This window comes from Aethalodelphis obliquidens, unplaced genomic scaffold (assembly GCF_003676395.1).
Source record: "Aethalodelphis obliquidens isolate GAN/ISIS:26980383/991018 unplaced genomic scaffold, ASM367639v1 scaffold20, whole genome shotgun sequence".
Lineage (NCBI taxonomy): Eukaryota > Metazoa > Chordata > Mammalia > Artiodactyla > Delphinidae > Aethalodelphis > Aethalodelphis obliquidens.
This window is the reverse complement of record NW_020837964.1, coordinates 18,595,236-18,615,154: the sequence shown is the minus strand read 5'-3', so window position 1 is coordinate 18,615,154 and position 19,919 is coordinate 18,595,236. Positions and strand designations below refer to the sequence as shown.

The window sequence follows — 19,919 nt, the reverse complement described above, 5'->3', positions numbered from 1 at the left end:
GGGACTGTATCTCTCCCTTCCTAGGGTTAGTTCTGGCTTGACCTAAGGTGGTGGAAGCACAGCAGTGACCTTCCAGGCCAGGTGGGACTGAAGCCCTTTATGGGTAGGTATTGGATCAGTTGCTCAACTGTCCTCACCCTCCTTCATTAGGAGTGAGGACTTTCCCAGGCCCAAGCCATGCTCTTTAGTGTGTCCTTTAGCTCCTGTGTGTTGAAGGGACTTAGACTGTTTCAGCTTTGGCTCACTTGAACCTCTCAGCAGCACTCCCAGGACAGGGTGAGGGCCAGACTGGCTAGGACTCTCTGGTGTCTGGATGTTGTGAGCACACAACCTATCTGGTGTTTTAGCTTCTGGAGGGGAGGAGGACAGCTCAGAGCAAGGGAGGTCCTAGATACACCACAAGCAGGGCAATACAGAGTCTCCCTGACTGAGTAATAAGAGAAGAATCTAGTCAGGCAAAGTAATAGAGATCTGGGATTTAATTAAACAAAGCCTAGCCTGGTCGTATGAGGCATTCCCGGGAGGAGCGGTGGGGGTGACAGTGAGGATCTGTGAAGGACCCTTCTGGAAGAACAAGAGAACTGAGAGATCTCTGGTCAGGAGAAGACTTGTTGCTATAAACTTTACCTGTGATCCCCCTGGCTTAGCTGCAGAGCATTTCCCCAGCAGGCCTGAACTAGAGACTGGCCTTACTTCAAAAGTTTGCGTTGCCCGGGAAACGATGAAAATGGGGGTTGAAAGGAAAGGGCAATGGGCAGGAGGGAGATTATGGACAATTTTATCACTTAAATCACGGGGAAGGTTTGGGCGTGCCAGTTATTACTCTTTTCTCTTAATAAAAATGAAACTCTTAGCTGCCATGCCTACTGGAAAAAAAACAAAAACCAAACTTGTGAGAATGTCTTGTAGACCCTAACTGCAGAAACCTAAAGAGTAATCTTGTCTCCAGCCCAAGAAAAGCCTCGCCTGCTTGAAACCAGCTTTGGGTCCGACTAGCACCGGGCAGGGCGCAAGAATGTTGGGAAAAACAGAAGCTGTGCGTTCCGCCCCGGCTGGCCTTAGAGCAACACTCGAAGGGGCTGCAGGGGCGGCCAGAGCACCAAAGGGGAGGGGGCTTTGCGAGCGGAAACAGCTCAGGGGCCCAGGGAGGGGCGGCTAGGCCAGTTTGGGGCCAGGCCGAGCTCCCACGGAGGCGGGGCCAACACCGAACGGCCGCGCAACCAGAGCTGGGCCGGACCAGCTGGGACTTGGCGATAACTGAGCCCTGACCCTCGCCTGGCGCCAAGCTCGGGTGTTCCAGAGGCTTCCGCTAGACCACAATTCTCAGGGGCTCGCCTCGGCGGCCTCCCTCCCTGACTTAGTCTCCCCTCCCGCGCTGCGGGCCGTGTCTGGGCCTCGGCGCATAGGACGTCGGGAACTGTAGTTTTCTCCTGGCGCATCTATGCCAAAAAGGAGAACGGGGGGAACTGCGTTTCCCAGAGTGCAGCGGGGTGGCAAGGGAAGGCAGGGGGGAAGGGACAGTCGGTCGCAGACCGCGCTGGGTTGCCGCCGCCGCTGCCGCCATCGTGCCAGCCCCTCGGGTGAGTGTCTGGGCTAGCGCGCTGGGGCGGGGGCTGGGCCACAGGAGCCGCGCTCCGGGTCGCCTGGAGCCTCAGCTGCGAGTCCCAGGGCCGCCCCTCCCCTCCCCCCCCCGGCGGCCCGAAGCCGCGCGGGGCCGGGGCCATGTGTCGCGCGCGGCTCCGCCTCCCGTCGGTCCTCTGAGGCGGCGGCCAGGGGGAACACAGAGACAGCCAGGAACCCATTTCAGGCGTACCGTGCCCGTGGCGGGCACACCGGACCGCGCCGGGGCCGGGCCTTTTTCTCTGTTCTGGACCACCCGGATGGGGCTCTCCGGGCCCCGCCCCGTCTGGCCTAGCCCGGCCAGCCCGAGTCCTGCAAACTCTGCAGGCAGGCTAGCGGGCGGACCCCAGCCACACGTCCTGCCGCCCGCCTGCCAAGGATCCGGGGATGGGCAGGTGCCACCCGGCCCGCTCCGGAGTCAGCACTGGGTAAGGGCGCCCGCCTGCCGCAGCCCTACCCTCACCCGGTTCTCAACCATAGCTCGGCTAGGATGTAGGTGAACGCTCCCTTGCTTGTCTGCCCGCTAAGAGTGCACGAAACCTATCTCCCACTCTGGAACTCAGATTCTCCTGCATCGAGGCCAGGGTCAGGGAATCTGGGGTAGGGAGGGGGTTCCACGTGGGACTTCATCCCCGGTCAGTCTTAGAGGATCTGGCTTGATGAGATGAGGCGGCTCCGGACTCGTAGGCTCAGTCCCCGCCCTTCTCTCTGTCAGTGATCAGGCCCCAGCCGTGGGTGGGTTGGCCGGCCCCGTTAGTGGAGGGAGGGAAGAAGCCAAGGAGGTAAGGCTGAATGTGTGAGCCTCCAACACATCGTTAGATCTCTTCAGCACAGCCTAATCCTCACTTCTGCCCCTCCCAGAGTCATCTGCCCTTTTCCCACAGAGGAGGATGATTCGATAAGAATGGTAACGGTAAGGTGGGGTTTAATGGAGGGGAAAGTAGAATCCAGGTCTGAGGTCCCTGAGCCTGGTACCAAACAAGAGGCTGGGCTGCAAGCAACATTGGGCATAGGGCACATCTGGGCTGTGGGGTTCAGATTCATGCTCTGTGAGGCCCTTCTGAAGCCTGGGTGGCAGGACTAGAGCTGGAGGCTGCACAAAGTCAGGCTTCCCTCACCTGCCTGCTCACTTTCCAACAACTGAGTGACCTATGAACAGGCAGGAAGCTGGTTGGGCCTTGGGAAATTGCCTTTAATGATGGCTCCAAGGACTCCATTGATTTCTGGGAGTAGGGAAGTATCTAGCCATAGGGTAGTCTTCTAGCAGGCTTTGTAAAGGCACTCCTGATTGGTGATAAAATTAAGGGACAAGTCCAGAGAAGACCATGGGATATGGAGAAGAGACAGTTCGTTAAGCCTTGATTTCTCTGACCCCAATGTAGCTTCTGAGCCACAGTTCTTGCAGGGATAAAGATGCAGCTAAGTCTCTGCAGACCTGGCCTCAGCAGCATGCAGTTCTTTTAGGAGAGTTGAGTTAGGCCTGTGACGCAGGAAGCCACCATCCTTGGAATTTTTTTCCCTTGAGTATTTCCCCAGGTAATATTTTTCTGGTCATTGAACTCTAGCCTTGGAAGTTTTCCTGCAGTTGAATTGCATTCTCCCTGGTTAAGGAGGACAGGCAAGGAAGGTTCTGTCCAGATCTCGTCACCAGGGCCTGCGTTTTCTCTGGACTCAACCCTCCTAGTCCACATCCTAGCCCACGACCACATGGGAGTCAGGTTCATTCAGCAGACTTAGGAGAGGCCTGGTTTGCCAGTGGAGGTGGGCAACAAGGAGGGACCACCCACAGGACACAAATAGGATCAGTGTGATTGGATCTCTTAGTGCTATAAGTAGTTGTTCCAAGACCTTGAGATTGTCTGGGTTGGTCCTTTCTAGGACACTGGTGTCAGGTGAATTAGGCTTTATGGCTGTGGATTAGTTCACACATTGCAAAGCCCTAGGTGACTTGAAAACAAGGGTTTTCTTCAAGGTCAAAATGCTGCTGTTCCTTGGGAAAAAGGAACAAAGGTTACTTGGGAACAGGAGGAATTCAGGTCCCTCCCTCTCATTCCAATCGTTAAAGAACCCTGAGGTTCTCCAGAATCAATCTGCACCCTCTGTTCATGTAGGGCTGTCTTGGGAGGTGGGGCCTGGCATGGGACAGTCAGGATATGGCTGCGTAAGCAAGCGGGCAGGCTGTGAGGATGCTGGGTTCTCAACCAGCTCAACTAGGTCCCTTAGTGACATGGAGACCACCTCTCCTCTCTGAGCCACGTTTCACTTTATTCTGCTGTCTTTGCAGTTGGTGGGTTGGGATGGGAAGAATGATTTAAGTGAAAGAATTCTCAAATTTTAGAACTGGAAGGCACCTTGTATCAAAAAATTCTGGAATACCCTTACTGAGGCATTAGTATCTTGCTTGAAATTTTTTTTTTCTCCTTTTACACCAATGATCCATTTTATTCAGCAACCATTCTTGCAGCGCTTTCGATATGTCAGCCCACTGGGCTGAGGCTGGAGGTAGAATAATGAATCCTACCAAGTCCTGGTGCTGGGAAAAGGATGTCACAGTAGTGGAAGAGACAGAGGTAATGTTGCTATTATGTGCTGAGGGCTAAGTTGAAGGGACCCACAAGGGGCTCTTGGCCCTTTGCAAAAGAGGGGGCTTCTGAATGAGTAGAGCACCAGAGAGGAAAGTCTGTTAGTGAGCCCACTCTCCTCTCCAGTGCCTGGAGAAACCACAGAACAAGGTATACTTCAGGATGTTGGGGCCAGGAAAGTCTGGGGTCCCTTGAGAAACTTGGCTGTCACCACTCCAAATTGCTGTGGCTGTTGAGTCTAGCAGCTGTCTTCTATCGGTAGCTCCTGCATTCCTCAGGGGTCTCTGCTGGGTATTCTCCTGGTGCCTGAGAATCTCACCAGCATTCTGTGGTGTGTGGCCTTATTCCCTGCCTGGAACCTGGGTTTGTGGCTTCTGTCTCTTCTGAGACCCTCTCAGGTCACTTATTCAAGTGCCCAGTGCTCCTGGAGTGATAAATATCAGGACATCTTCCAGAGTCAGACCAGAGGCACTCTCCCCAGAAGTGAAAGGGAATAGTCCTTTTGGAGAGAGGGAAGTGGATCCAAAAAGTTTTCCACAGGATGGACATTGAAAGTTGGGCAGGATTTCTGTGCGCTGGGGTTGAGCTGAACCTCCTGATGGGCCTTTTTTTTTTTGCGGTACGTGGGCCCCTCACTGTTGTGGCCTCTCCCGTTGTGGAGCACAGGCTCCGGACGTGCAGGCTCAACAGCCATGGCTCACGGGCCCAGCCGCTCCGCGGCATGTGGGATCTTCCCGGACCAGGACATGAACCTGCGTCCCCTGCATCGGCAGGCGGACTCTCAACCGCTGCACCACCAGGGAAGCCCGATGGGCCTCCTTTTTTATTTAATTTAATTTAATTTAATTTTTTTATACTGCAGGTTCTTGTTAGTTATGTGTTTTATACATATTAGTGTATACATGTCAGTCCCTATCTCCCAATTCATCCCACCACCACCACCACCACCCCCCCACCACTTTCCCCTCTTGGTGTCCATACGTTTGTTCTCTACATCTGTGTCTCTATTTCTGCCTTGCAAACTGGTTCATCTGTACCATTTTTCTAGGTTCCACATGTATGCGTTAATATACGATATTTGTTTTTCTCTTTCTGACTTACTTCACTCTGTATGACAGCCTCTAGGTCCATCCACATCTCTACAAATGACCCAATTTCGTTCCTTTTTACGGCTGAGTAATATTCCATTGTATGTATATACTATACTACATCTTCTTTATCCATTCGTCTGTTGATGGGTGTTTAGGTTGCTTCCATGACCTGGCTATTGTAAATAGTGCTGCAGTGAACATTGGGGTGCATGTGTCTTTTTGAATTATGGTTTTCTCTGGGTATATGCCCAGTACTGGGATTGCTGGGTCATATGGTAATTCTATTTTTTGTTTTTTAAGGAACCTCCATACTGTTTTCCATAGTGGCTGTATCAATTGACATTCCCACCAACAGTGCAAGAGGGTTCCGATTTCTCCACACCCTCTCCAGCATTTGTTGTTTGTAGATTTTCTTTTTTTTTTAATAAAATTTATTTGTTTTATTTATTTATTTTTGGCTGCATTGGGTCTTCATTGCTGTGCGTAGGCTTTCTCTAGTTGCAGCGAGTTGGAGCTATTCTTCGTTGTGGCAGGCGGGCTTTTCAGTGCAGTGGCTTCTCGTTGCAGAGCACAGGCTCTACGCACGCGGGCTTCAGTAGTTGTGGCTCACGGGCTCTAGAGCGTAGGCTCAGTAGTTATGGTGCACGGGCTTAGTTGCTCCGTGGCATGTGGGATCTTCCCAGACCATAGGTCAAACCTGTGTCCCCTGAGTTGGCAGGCGGATTCCTAGCCACTGCGCCACCAGGGAAGTCCTATTTGTAGATTTTCTGGTGCCCATTCTAACTGGTGTGAGGTGATACCTCATTGTAGTTTTGATTTACATTTCTCTAATAATTAGTGATGTTGAGCATCTTTTCATGTGCTTCTTGGCCATCTGTATGTCTTTGGAGAAATGTCTATTTAGGTCTTCTGCCCGTGTTTTGATTGGGTTGTTTATTTTTTTGATATTGAGCTGCATGGGTTGTTTATATATTTTGGAGATTAATCCTTTGTCCATTGATTTGTTTGCAAATATTTTCTCCCATTCTGAGGGCTGTCTTTTCATCTTGTTTGTAGTTTCCTTTGCTGTGCAAAAGCTTTTAAGTTTCATTAGGTCCCATTTATTTATTTTTGTTTTTATTTCCATTATTCTAGGAGGTGGATCAAAAAAGATCTTGCTGTGATTTATGTCAAAGAGTGTTCTTCCTATGTTTTCTTCTAAGAGTTTTATAGTGTCCAGTCTTACATTTAGGTCCTAATCCATTTTGAGTTTATTTTTGTGTATGGTGTTAGGGAGTGTTCTAATTTCATTCTTTTACATGTAGCTGTCCAGTTTTCCCAGCACCACTTATTGAAGAGACTGTCTTTTCTCCATTGTATATCCTTGCCTCCTTTGTCGTAGATTAGTTGACCATAGGTGTGTGGGTTTATCTCTGGGCTTTCTATCCTGTTCCATTGATCTATATTTCTGTTTTTGTGCCAGTACCATATTGTCTTCTTTACTGTAGCTTTGTAGTATAGTCTGAAGTCAGGGAGTCTGATTCCGCCAGCTCCGTTTTTTTCCCTCAAGACTCCTTTGGCTATTCGGGGTATTTTGTTTCTCCATACAAATTTTAAGATTTTCTTGTTCTAGTTCTGTAAAAAATGCCACTGGTAATTTGATAGGGTTTGCATTGAATCTGTAGATTGCTTTGGATAGTATAGTCATTTTCACAACATTGATTCTTCCAATCCAAGAACATGGTATATCTCTCCATCTGTTTGTGTTGTCTTTAATTTCTTCAATAAGTGTCTTATAGTTTCCTTCATACAGGTCTTTTGTCTCCTTAGGTAGGTTTATTCCTAGGTATTTTATTCTTTTTGTTGCATTGGTAAATGGGAGTGTTTCCTTAATTTCTCTTTCAGATTTTTTCATCGTTATTGCGTAGGACTGCAAGAGATTTCTGTGCATTAATTTTGTATCCTACAACTTTACCAAATTCATTGATGAGCTCTAGTAGTTTCCTGGTGGCATCTTTAGGATTCTCTATGTATAGTATCATGTCATCTGCAAACAGTGACAGTTTTACTTCTTTTTTTCCAATTTGTATTCCTTTTATTTCTTTTTCTTCTCTGACTGCCGTGGCTAGGACTTCCAAAACTATGTTGAATAATAGTGGTGAGAGTGGACATCCTTGTCTTGTTCCTGATCTTAGAGGAAATGCTTTCAGTTTTTCACCATTGAGAATGATGTTTGCTGTGGGTTTGTCGTATACACTGATGGGCCTCTTTTTAAAGTTATTTTTTTCTGATGGGCCATTTGAGGATGTTTGTGTGTGTGGAGTTGGATTTGAGTTGACTACCCCTTCCCTAACTTTGAGATTCTGTGATTCTCTTGCTTTGACCGTATGTGACAGGAATTCTTGAAGACTCTCTCCCTGAGGGAGGCCACAGCAGTGGGTTATCCCTGCAGTGACTTCCAGGCCTGGAGTCAGTCTGAAGTGACTGATCGTTCTGGTAATCACCCTTACCACCAGGTCTGTGTGGCGCCTTCTCCTTCTCACCCTATCAGCTGGAATGTGTCTTCCTGGGAGGAATCATTTGCTCAGGCCTGGCTACAACTAGGGAAGTGTCTTAGTGGCCAGGGAAGAGGAACACAAGAGAGCTGGGGTTGGCCCTTCTCACTACCCTAGGCCTTTCTCTTTATTTGTTGCTGGTACCTGCTATGTACCAACTCCTTAAGCACCCAGGCTGGAGTGGGGGCTACGCTGGAGAAGGAGAACCTCCCCTCATGAGAGGGGTGTGTCCAGGGTACCTGGGAACTGAGGGTAGTTTGCCTCAGTAAACTGGGGGAATTCTGGAATGTTTGTTTCTTAAAGCCTCAGGTACTGCATTAGAGCCACTGGGTCTCACCAGGGCAGAAACTGTGGCCCCCTGGAAGGATGTCTGTAAAGAGACATTGGTTCACTTGCAGAGATGGTCAGGCCCAAGTCAAGGCAAGTTCTCATTTGTAGGTTGTAAACCTGCTTTGACAGGCTGAGCATGCACTTAGAGGCTTCTGTTCTGATGGCCATGGAGCTTGCTGATTTCAAAGGGGAAGAAAAGGCCTGGGCTCCATTCCTCACAGCCTCATTTTGCCATCTATGCTTTCTGCTGCTTGAAATGGGCTCTCAGCTGCTCCAGTCCAGGCCAATTTTGTGGACATTTTAATGCTGACTATGCCAGTGGCCTTCTGTGGTCTTGAATTCTTTCCTAATCTCTCAGAGTCTTGGTTTCTTCATCTACAAAGTTACACTAATCACACCAGCTTTTCAGGGCTGTGAGACTCCAATGAGAGAACACATGTAACTGTTTGGCTTACAGGAGTTTGACTTACAGTACATGAACCAGCAAGTTCATGGATGGGAGCTCTCTAGGACGGGGGCCTCAGAGATCCCTGAGCCACCTGGGAAGGGGTGGCCACTCAAGGACTGAATAAGCATGGAGCAGAGGGACTACAATGCAGGTCTCGGGATTCACCTTCTGGGCCAGCCAGGGCAGCCTGAAATCTCTGGAGCCCTTTCTTCAAATAGAAGATAAGGAAAGGCCCTTAGGGTGCTGGGGGCACCTAGACATCAGGGGTCTGCCCCAGGAGAGGGTTCTGTCCTGGCCAGCCATCTGGGCAGCAGACCTTAGCTGATTTCCCTCCCAACTTCAGGCAGGGGAGTGGTGGACGAGGCTGTTGCCAGTCCTCGGTCAAGGCTGCTCTTTAGTGTGGTGTCCCTATAGGAGACTGAGATATCCACCTTCTTCCTAGCTCTTGACCTAGTATTCACCTAGCACCTGCCAATGACTGCTTACAGCTGAGTCCTGCTTTATACCCTCAGTTGATTACCCCTAACATCCTCATAATTACTGATGAAGAGACAGGGTCAGAGGGTCATACCATGAGGGAGAGGAGAAGCAAACTAGAGGCCAAGCCTTTGAGGGAAGTGGTTGTGTGCCTACTATTCAGCCCCAGTTGTCCCTCAGGTGATCAGAGCCTTGTGGGGGGATGGAGGGTGTTTGGGGCTAAGCCCCACTTCCCACACGCCTCAGACAGATGGCTGGGTGGAAGGCAAAGGATTGTTTCCTGACAACTTGGACAGAAGGTGTGGGAGGAGGGGAAGTGGGTCACTTGGCCACTTAAATTGAACAGGGTTTGCCCAGAGCTCAGTCCTCCAGAGCAGAGGGGCTGGGCCAGGCACCATGGGAACAGGGGTGCCCCAGTCAGGGAGACAGACCATAAACAAATATGTAAATGTGACAGTCTCATGCAGTGACAAGTGCTAAGAAGATGAAACGGGGTGGTGAAGTGAGTAAATGGGTGGCTGCTTTAGACGGAGTGGTCACAGTGTCTGAAGGTATCTATGAGGAGGTAACATTTGACCTGACACATATGTGACAAGGAAGCAGACACATGGAGATCTACGAAGAAGGGTGATCCAGGTAGAAGGATCAACAGTTGCAAACCCCTCCAGTGAGACAGGCTCAACATGTTCCAGAAACAGGAAAATGCCCAGAGTGGCTGCAGAGGACGGGAAGGAGTGGGTGGCAGGAGACAAGGTTGGATAGCTGGGAGGCCAGGCCACCCAGGGCCTTGAAGCCAGGATAAATGGTTGAGACTGTCAGTGGGGAATGGGAAGGGAAGTCATTGGAGGGCCGTAGGACAGGATATACAGCACCCCTCAGATCATGGAAAGAGGTGCAGTTTGTTCCTGAAGGACAGGCACTATGCAGCCTTCCCTCTCACTCCCCACAGTGCACGCCTGTGCTCTGGGTTTAAGCCAAGGTTGTCTGTCAGTCCCACCTGTCGGAGTCCTTCTCAGCCTCTGCTTCAGGGCTCTTGGTGGCCTAGCAGACAGTAGGTGTGAGGGTAATAGAGATGGTTGGTGCCAATTTCAAGGGTCCCACTATAAGCTCAGCATATCTGGCATTCTTTGCGGACCTCGGTGATGGGCCCTCAGAGGTGAGCATCCTTCTGTTTTATTAGTCTGGAGTCAGTAATGTCCTCTTCCTCATCACTCTCCTGCCTCCAGCCCTGACCCAGGTCCAGCTAGGCCAGCATCTATATCTGTTTTGCTGAGCTGGTAGAATGGGGTTGTGACTTTGAAGATTTGGGAAAACTGTGAGATCATCCCCAATGGGTGAAAACACCCATTGTTTAGTGTGGCAGTCTGCCTGGTGCCATTGTTTGGAGGCAGAAGCCCTGGTTCAGACCTGTCTTGCCCCTGTCTTGCCCCTGTCTGAGAAAGCCAAGGTCAGAGATCAGGGCTTCAGCCCTACATGTTGTTCATTTTTTTTTTTTTAATTTATTTATTTTATTTTTATTTATTTTTGGCTGTGTTGGGTCTTCATTGCTGTGCGTGGGCTTTCTCTAGTCATGGCGAGCAGGGGCTACTCTTCGTTGTGATTCACAGGCTTCATTGTGGTGGCTTCTTTTGTTGCAGAGCACGGGCTCTAGGTGTGTGGGCTTCAGTAGTTGTGGCATGCAGGCTTCGTAGTTGTGGCTCACAGGCTCTAGACTGCAGGCTCAGTAGTTGTGGCGCACGGGCTTAGTTGCTCCGCGGCATATGGGATCTTCCCAGACCAGGGCTCGAACCCGTGTCCCCTGCGTTGGCAGACAGATTCTTAACCACTGCACCACCAGGGAAGCCCCCATGTTGTTCATTTTTATCTCCAGACTAGTTATCACTGGGAGTCCTGGCTCTGGAGTCCACTAAGCCTGGTTCCATCCAGTTCCACCATTTATTAGGCTCGTGACCTTGAGCAAATTAGCTGACCTTGCTGGGCCTCATTTTGCTCATCTCTAATATGGGAGTTGACTCACAGGGTGTTAGAACAAATGCACGTAAAGCCCTTAGCACATTTCTACACGTAATACACATTAGTGAAAATGAGACATTATCAGCCGGACATTGCTGTTTCAAGTTTCAAAATATGGAAACACTGACCCAGAATTTGAGGATAAAAATGAAGTTTTTTCTGTTACCCAATGGAATCTCCTGGGCCAGAGGTTTTAACCTGGGGTCTGTGACAACCTCAGGGAGTATGAATGAGTTGAAATCATTCACAAGGCTGGGGCATCTCTGCCTCTGCGGAAATTTGTTGGGAAAGGGCCATGGTTTATGAGACATTTTTAGAGCGTCTTTGCACCCACAGAGACCTAAGGGTCAGTGAAAGCTGAAGCTCAGTGGGTAAGAGGTCACCAAGGTCATTTCTGCTCCTCAAGGAGCCTGGCCTTAGTCAGCCTAAGTGAAGCAGGAGACGGTGTGGTCAGCAGCCCTCTTGGAAGAGCTGTAGGAGAAGCTGTCATGAAGGTCACTCTCCAATCTGATGTGAGGCTGCCCCTCAGCCTTGGCATTTTGTTTCTTTCCAGGCTGTTCTTTCCACAATAAATATATTAGAAACAAGGTCAAGGCTGGCTGGCCATCCTGGGGAACATCCTCCCAGCCTGGCCCACCTCTCCTCTATGTTGCATGGGGATGGGAGGTGGGCTCTGCACCCTGTTGCTTTTTCTGGACTCAGGAATGCTGCCTCCTGGCTATGAGTGCAAAGCTTTGTGGAAGATTTGGAGTCAGAAACTATAAATCCTGTAGTTTGCTGGACTCTGTGCTGGGAGGTTGAGGAGGTGGGGTCGGGTGTGGCAGGAACCACACTGGAACCCTCACAGCCCAGAGCTGTGTTCAGGCAGAGGAATGAGCCCTGGGTGTGTTGATATGGCTTTGCACGTGGGGTTGGAGTCAACAGTTGAGTCTGGAAAGGAGGACCCAAATGTGTGGCATCTGAACAGTGACCTGAGGGGAGGGCGGGCATCATGGCAGGAGGACTCACCTGTGCAAAAGACACAGGGAGCAAGCACTCAGAGAGTTCTGGTGTGTTTATGTGTGGAGCTGGATGGAGATAGGAGAGAATGGCTGAGGAGTCAGGGACGGGTGTGGATAGCCACATGTGGAGCTTTGGGGGTTTGACCTTTAACCCAAGGGTGAGGGTTTTGTAGGGGAGGGACATGGACAGCCTTGTGGTTTAGAGCTCAGGGATGCAAAGTTAGCAGAAAGCAAGCAGTGACCTTGACCAGAGAACCCAGTATCAGCACTGATGTACTGGGTGAGCTTGGGGCAACCAGCTGAACCTTGGTTTTCCCACCTGTAAAGTGGGCTGACAGTGGAATCTGACCACATGGCGATGTGATCACGACATAGAGATAAACACATCAAGGTCAAGAAGGCCTCGAATGAGGTTGGTGTTGGCCTCAGCAGCCCCATTTGACATCTTTAAAGCAAAGTCTTCAGTCCACATACTTTTGAAGGTTCCTTCTCCCACTTTCTGGGAGCCCCTGAGCAGTCCTGTTCCTCAGGAGAGCTCACTCTGCCCTGTCCCACTCCACCGGGCCAAAGGGGTCTTCTTGTCCTTTTATCCCTCCACCTCTTTACTCTACCACTACTTCTGCCAAGTAGTTTTTGTATTAGCATGTTAATCACACTGTTAAGAACAATGTTGAAAAAGGAAAAAACACCCCCCCACTTCCTTCACCTCACTGTCCCACCACATGGCGCCACTTTTTTTTTCTTTGGATGAGCTTCTGGCCTTATTTCCCCTCATCCTCCATCTCCAGCTTCTCGGTTTCCTGCCCTAATCTCTTTCTGAGGCTCTAGACATTTGCTAATGTTGTTTCTTCTGACTGGCATACTCCTTTCTCCAAGACCTTCCCTGAGGGCTGCTTAGGACAGAGCGGGAGATGGCCCTCATCCATTCCTCCAGCTTTCCCCCTGCCCCAGAGTTCAAGATGCTCAGCAAGGCATCTTGAGAGCATGATGTGGTAGGGTTGGGCCACAATGAGTGAGCCAAGCATAGTGAATACTAGGGTGGAAGGGGCAGAGATGCGAGATGTGGGGCTGTGTCCTGCCTCCAGTAACCCAAGTTTGCATGTGGTACAGTCACAGTCTGACCCCTTGGAAATGTGACCAAGACAGAGCAGCTGGGACTAGCTGTTGATCCTATGTTTTTCCCATTTGTTGATGTATTTCTTGGCAGAGTGTGAACTGGGATACACCTTGTCCCAAGCAGGCGTGACCGGGTCCAAGCTTTCTCCTCTGCTTGTTTTAGACTTTCCTGGACATTTCTTAGTCATCCCAGCACTGAACTGCTATTTTTAGTGCCACCACCTCCTAGGGGACTTAAAATAAAGCTGGCTCAGCTTCCTGGCCCCTCATTGGCTGGAGTGTTGGTCACAGGCAGGGAGATTGGCTGGATTGGGGATAAGCCACTGCCCACTAACACTGTCCTTCCCTCTGGCTCTTCTGGCCTTGGGTGAGGTCATAGGGACTGGAGCAAACTAGCACTTACCATGTTGAGTTGAGGGCTTTACTAGGTTCCCTTAGTGAGACCACAACCACTGGCAACCTCAGGGTTCCACCCTCTTATAGAGAAGGGGGCTGAGGCCCTAAGAAGTGCAGTGACTTGCGTGAGATCCCACTACTGCCAATGGTTGTCTGCCAGGGCCAAACCCACCTCCTTACTGCTTTGGTTCAGAGTTCCTGTTATTAGGAGAGAGGGGGTGGGCTCCTCTACAGTCAGAGATGACTACAGAGCAACACACAGGTCTGCTGTCATGGATCCTGCAGGGAGATGCACGCCACCCTACCCGGGCCTGCCAAAGCGTGAGCGACTCTTTCATCTGGGGCTTGGGTTTTCCGTCTAGCAGCCTGGGGTCCCTGATATCTGTAGCGGGGGGGCCCACCCCTCCCTCTCCTCCCCCCCTCAGAGACTGGAGAGGGGCAGCCCTTCTGATGGAGTGAGTGCTGGGATGGGGATGTGAAGACATGACACATTTCCCCCTCACAGCCTTCATTTCCCCTCCCAACATTTCTGTTATTACCTGTGATCCTCTGAACCCATGGTTCCAGCTCTGAAGTGGGTAGATATAACCCCCATCAGTGACGAAATCATGTCACCTGGCCTCAAAGACGTAACTACCCCCTTAAGACAAAGTGTGTGCGGGGGGAGTCACTCGCTGTCTTTGTTGCAACTGGGGCCTTGAGGAGCCATTTCCCCCCACTCCCAATGGGTCTTCTTCCACCTGCCAGTAAGCCCGGAGGGCAGTGTTGAGGGACTGAGTGCTGAGTCTCAGCAGGACAAGGAGTGGGCCTGAAGGCTGCAATAGAAGACACTCCACATACAGACATCAGTAGTTCCCGACCTGCAAAGTGGGAAGAATAGCAATAACTCAACAGCCTTGCAGGTTGTTGAGAGGATTAAATGAAAAGATATGGGGAGAGTGCTTAGCTCCTCCTTAAAAGCCCATCCCTCCATTGGACTTGCTCTGACCTTCCTTTGTCCTGGCTCCACCCTCAGCACCCATCCTGCTGTTTCATCCACGAGAGCCCCTCAAAGGAGGGTCTGGGTCTGGTCCACCTCTGGGCTCCCTGCACTGGTCTGTATTGAGGGATCGCCTGTCAGTTCCCTGGGCCCTCTCTGTGTTTCCTGGGAGAACAGACGTCAGCAAAAGACTCCCTACTCAAGGAGGTCTGGGAGGGGTTGGGGTCAGTGAGGAGACTGGCTGGCTACCTCCTGCTTCCACGGTACCAAGGTACCAACACTACCCTCCCTGTCTCACTGGACTTGCAGGTCTCAACGAGGCCGGGTGACGCTCCAGAATGGGAGACAAGCCAATTTGGGAGCAGATTGGATCCAGCTTCATTCAACATTACTACCAGTTATTTGATAACGACAGAACCCAACTAGGCGCAATTTATGTAAGTCTTCAGCTCTAGGACCAGAACGGGACCTCAGGGAATCAATTCACATGTTGGGCCAGTGCCTCCAGTTCACAAGTTCTGGCAGCCCTCACTGAATTTGGCTGTTCCCTTTTATCTGAGCTACTCTCCATGGCACAGGGGGCTTAAGGCCTAGCCCAACTCCCTGGTCCACACATTCCTTTCTGTCATCTATAAGACTGGATTCTGATACCCTAGGCAGCAGGTTCTGGGCTTGCCATTCCATGGTCCTGGGAGTGCCTCTGTTCTAGATTGGGCAGCAGCAGACAGAGGCTAGGGCTCATGGTGCCCTCTGGAGGCAGCAGCTGTAAGCATCATCAGTGCCCCGCTGATCTCTCCTGGAGGCCCCAGGTCCACCTTCCTTTGGGGGGCCAAAAGCCGCTGAATGCTCATGGGAAACAAATGGGGTTAGTCCAGGGAGGTTGGTGTGTCTTGAGAAACCCTTCTATGCAGGTATGATTTGCTGCTGTTTTAGTGATGTTCATATATACCAAGAGTTAATTGTATTTGACCCTGCCCAAGACAGAAATGTGATTGATCAGGCCACGCCTAGCAGGTCTGCCCAGGATAGGAGAGGTAGGAGTCATCCAGCATAGCCTTGCAGCCTGACTGGGCTGTGGGCAAACTCCTTTGTGTCTCCCTCCAAAAAGTCAGGGCCAGTTCAGAAATTTTGAAGAAAAGAAAAGGATCTTACCAGTGGAAGAACAAATCCAGCACAGGTATTTGATTGTCACTATCATAGGTAGAGAATTTTAAAAACTCAAACTGGTATGACTCTGGGATCCTTGGCACTTCTACCATATTGCTTTTAAAATCAATTAAAGCAGGCCTGACCCAGAGAAGAGTTAGCAAGGTCCTAAAAGAGTACTTTATGTATGTCATTTTATATAAACCTCAGCACATATTCCTTTTAAAGATCAGGAAACTGAGACTCAGGGGGAGAAAAAAAAAAGTAGCTTGCTTAATGTCAGAGCTGGTAAGTAGCAGAGGCACTTTTGAGTTCTGCCCCTGAAGGCTGTGGCAGGAGAGATGGGGTGGGGAAGAAGTGAAGGTAATGGGTTACATGTTGATGGTAGGGAGGGTCCCAGGCAAGGCCTTGTCAGCCTCCATTCCTCTCTGACCCCATGGGAAGGGCCTCTTTGGAACTCACTGATGGCTTTTCTGGGACTGGTGCTGACTGACCATGCAGCAGGATGGCTTTTGACTGAGCCCTGGCCACATATAGCCAGCCTGGAGCTCATGCATATCAAAGGCCATACAACTTCTTGAATAAAAGGTGGGAAGTGAACTTATTAATAAGTTTGTATTTTGTTACATAGTCTTTCAGAGCTTGGGTTCTGCAGTGCTGGGGTGTAATTAAAGAAGTTGTTCATCCTGTAAAGTTTGGAAGTTACCCTCATTTTCCTTCTTTACAGGCAGGGAAACTAAGACATGAACTAATTTCCCCAAGCAAGACCCTTTTCAGGGTCCTTTCAGGGCCTCAGAGATACTCCTTGTGCTCTGAAGCCCTGACCCCAGGTTTCCTGGTTTTCAGATTGACGCATCATGCCTTACGTGGGAAGGACAGCAATTCCAGGGGAAAGCTGCCATTGTGGAGAAATTGTCTGTAAGTAAGGGCCAGGGCTGGGCTGCAGGCAGCTCCTTCCCCACCCCACTGGCCACAGCCCACCACCCACTCTTTCCTTTGCAGAGCCTTCCGTTCCAGAAAATCCAGCATAGCATCACGGCGCAGGACCATCAGCCCACGCCAGATAGCTGCATCATCAGCATGGTTGTGGGCCAGCTCAAGGTAATAGTGCTGCTGCCTTGCAGTGCTGCTGTCCTGCTTCTCAAGGGACACCCAAAGTGATGCTTAGAGCTGTGTAGCTCAGTACAATAGCCATCAGCCACATGTGGTGATTTTTAAATTACATTAAGTAAAATGAAATAAAATTAAAATGTAGTTCCTCAGTTGCATTAGTCATACTTCAAGTGCTTGTGGCTGCCTATTGGACAGCGCAAACATAGAACATTTCTGTTATTGCAACAAGTCCTATTGGAGAGCACTCGTATAGAGCATTTTTGGAAAAGGGACAAGAGGTATAGGAGCAGGATGGGGCTGTGATCCAAGCCACTGGGCCTTTGCACTGCCTCAAGGTGTAGGTGGGCCTTCTGCAGGCAGCTGATCCTGAGCTGGAGTCCATGCTGCCACTCCCCAAGCTGGCTGCTGATTCTTCCACCTGCTGAGCAAAGCAGATTCCTGAAACCCTTGCTTCTCTTTGCATTTCTCCTTCCACTTCTCAAGACCTGTTACCTTCAAAGCCTTCCTGTGGTCCCGTACCCCCCAGGAACTCCTACTTGTTATGCTCTAACAGGCTGAAGCCAGATTCTTGATTTCCCAAAAAAGCCTCTCCTCCTTCCCAAAGCAGGACAAATGAGCTGCCCCTTAACCAGGTTCCAACCTCCTGGGCCTGTGGCATCATGGGGCCCAGAGTAACAGGCCCACATGCCTTCTCCCTAGGCTAGGCAGGGCTTCTTGAGTCCGTTACAAGGGTGGAAGAAAGTGGCGGGGGTGGGGGGGGCTAGGCCTCTCCAGTGGACCCAGACGGACCTGCCTTCTGGCCTGTTCTTTCCTGTTAGTTTCTCCTGCCTGTCCAAGATACCGTGCCCAGCAAGTGTGCTCAAATAGGCCTTGGGAGTGAGGAGGTCTCTCCTGGGGTCTTAGTGCCCACTTTCCCAGGCTGGAATCAGTTAGCAGTGCCTCTTCCCACCTGGCTTCAGGTTCTTTCTGGTGTTTTTGTCCAACCCCCAAAAGACTGATTTGCCTCCTTGCTGATGATAATTCCTGGAAAAAACAGTGATATTAGAAACACTGTTGGTTGGCTGGGCTCCTACCTCAACTAGGCCTCATCTGGGTATTCTGCAGTTTGGGTGGAAGTCTCTCGCCTTTCTTTTTTCGTTGCAAATATGTTACATGACAAGAAACAGATTACCTGATAGTGCTGCATTGGTTTTTTTCGCTTGTAGAGCTGTAATCAGTGTGAGCTTGGTTTTGAGCCTTTTCTCATGTACTTGGCCATAGTCAGTATTAGTAGTACCTTCTCCTGGTTGGACTAACTGGCATAATCAGACACTAAGATTGTTTAGTTTACAGATTACTGTGAGTTACATGGTAAGTGCTGCAGAACTCTTTCAAATTGATCATTTGTGCCCAGAAACATGGGTTCAGAGGCACGTACGTTCTCTGCTCTGTTGCTGTAGCTAACTGGTGAGTTGTTCTGCAGTTTGTGTACATAGCAGTGTGAGCTGCCATCTCAAGGCCCAGTTTAGTGCCCAGTTTAGTGCCCAGTTTAGTGTTTCATACATTGTGTCAATTCACAGTCACAAGTACCCCTTAGCTCTCCTAGGATTTGCGTCCAAATTGTAGGGCCTGATCCCAAGTCAGCGTTCACCTCCTGCTGAACACCCTTCCTGTTCCTTGGCCACCTTACTGAACCATTTTCTCTCTCCTCACAGGCCGATGAAGACCCCATCATGGGGTTCCACCAGATGTTCCTATTAAAGAACATCAATGATGCTTGGGTTTGCACCAATGACATGTTCAGGCTTGCCCTGCACAACTTCGGCTGACCTCCTCCCAGCCAGGCACTCATGCTGTTTCCTCCTCCCTCCTCTTCCCGATATTATTCATGCTCCTCCAGATGCTCCAAATATCATACACAAATGAGCAGCGCCGCGGTGGGAGTGGGCGCAGTGCGCTACTGCTGCCGAGGTATTGTGCATGATGTTTGGACGCTAGACTAGTTGCATCTGATGGGAGAAGTTTGTGTTGTACCAGCGCATGCCTTGGAAAGACTTAAGTAATGCGAAAGGTTGTCTTTTTTTTTTTTTTTTTTTAAATCTACTGACAAGTTGCTCTAGTAACCCAAAGAAGTGAAGGAGAAAGCAGCTGCCTCACCACCGAGATATTGATTTGTTCAGATGTTTCAATGCCTCATGATACAATAAAACCACAAAAATTTTCTTAACAGTTTAAATTGTTTTAATTAGTTTAATAGTTGGCTGGGCATCAGTAACTACCCTGCCTCATTGGCTCTCTCATGTCTCACCCTCCCACCTCTGCCCCACTTCAGCGATACCTGTTGCAAGGAGAAAACGCTGAAGCAGCACTCTCAGCTGGCTTCTCTCAGAAGCCCTGTAGGGCATAGTGTTCCCTCCATGGCCCACCTGGTCTTGGGAAAGTGAGCTGCAGACAGGCAGAGCTCAGGTCTGACCTGAAGCTTCCCTTGCACTGAAGCCTCTGCAGTCAGTTCTGACACCTCCTGTGATGTCTACGCTGGGTAGGGTCAAGGCTCTAATGACATGTGAGATGACCCAGAACCCCACCGAAGATGGAAAAGCCTTGGCAAAAATGGCCCATTAGCTTCAGGCCCTCTGAACTGAGGGCTCAGCAAGGCCAAGTATGAGCAGAGGTTTGAGGGAGAAGGGCCTGTTCTATCCACAGAAGGGTCAGGATCACATCCAGTGTGCCCTGTAAATCCCAAGCCAAGCAGAGGGCAGCTCTGATGCTGTACCATCTGCTGTGGATATCATTACCCAAAGGGGAGTAACTCGAACAGCCAGCCTCCAATGCCCATGGAGCCAGGCCCGGTTGGGTTGGAGTATAGATTTAGAACTACGAAAGAAAGCATTCTGAGTTTGAGGGATTTAGGTTCTAGGATTTCTCACCCCTGAGACCTCTGCAAGGCATCTCTAGGCCTCCTCCAATTCCCTCCCTGACCACACACACACACCTTCACACTATCTTCAAATCCCGGGAAGTCTCAGCTGTTGGGGCAGTTTCTGCTCCTCAGTTTTGGGGACAAGCCTTGCCTAGTACAAATCTAGCCCTTGAG

General features: G+C 50.1%; 1 protein-coding gene across 2 annotated transcripts; it reads left to right on the top strand.

Moving 5' to 3' along the window:
- The first annotated feature begins 1,461 nt into the window (after positions 1 to 1,461).
- On the top strand, positions 1,462 to 19,061 carry NUTF2 (nuclear transport factor 2). 2 transcript variants are annotated; one of them, XM_027119567.1, is made up of 5 exons: positions 1,462 to 1,580; positions 14,897 to 15,024; positions 16,580 to 16,651; positions 16,736 to 16,834; positions 18,541 to 19,061. In XM_027119567.1, exons 2-5 carry the CDS (start codon positions 14,926 to 14,928, stop codon positions 18,652 to 18,654), a joined length of 384 nt encoding a protein of 127 aa, XP_026975368.1. In that variant the 5' UTR covers positions 1,462 to 1,580; positions 14,897 to 14,925; the 3' UTR covers positions 18,655 to 19,061. The 2 variants fall into 2 exon arrangements, with proteins under 2 accessions (XP_026975368.1, XP_026975369.1); XM_027119568.1 differs by lacking the exon at positions 1,462 to 1,580 and adding an exon at positions 10,848 to 13,929.
- The last annotated feature ends 858 nt before the right edge of the window (positions 19,062 to 19,919 follow it).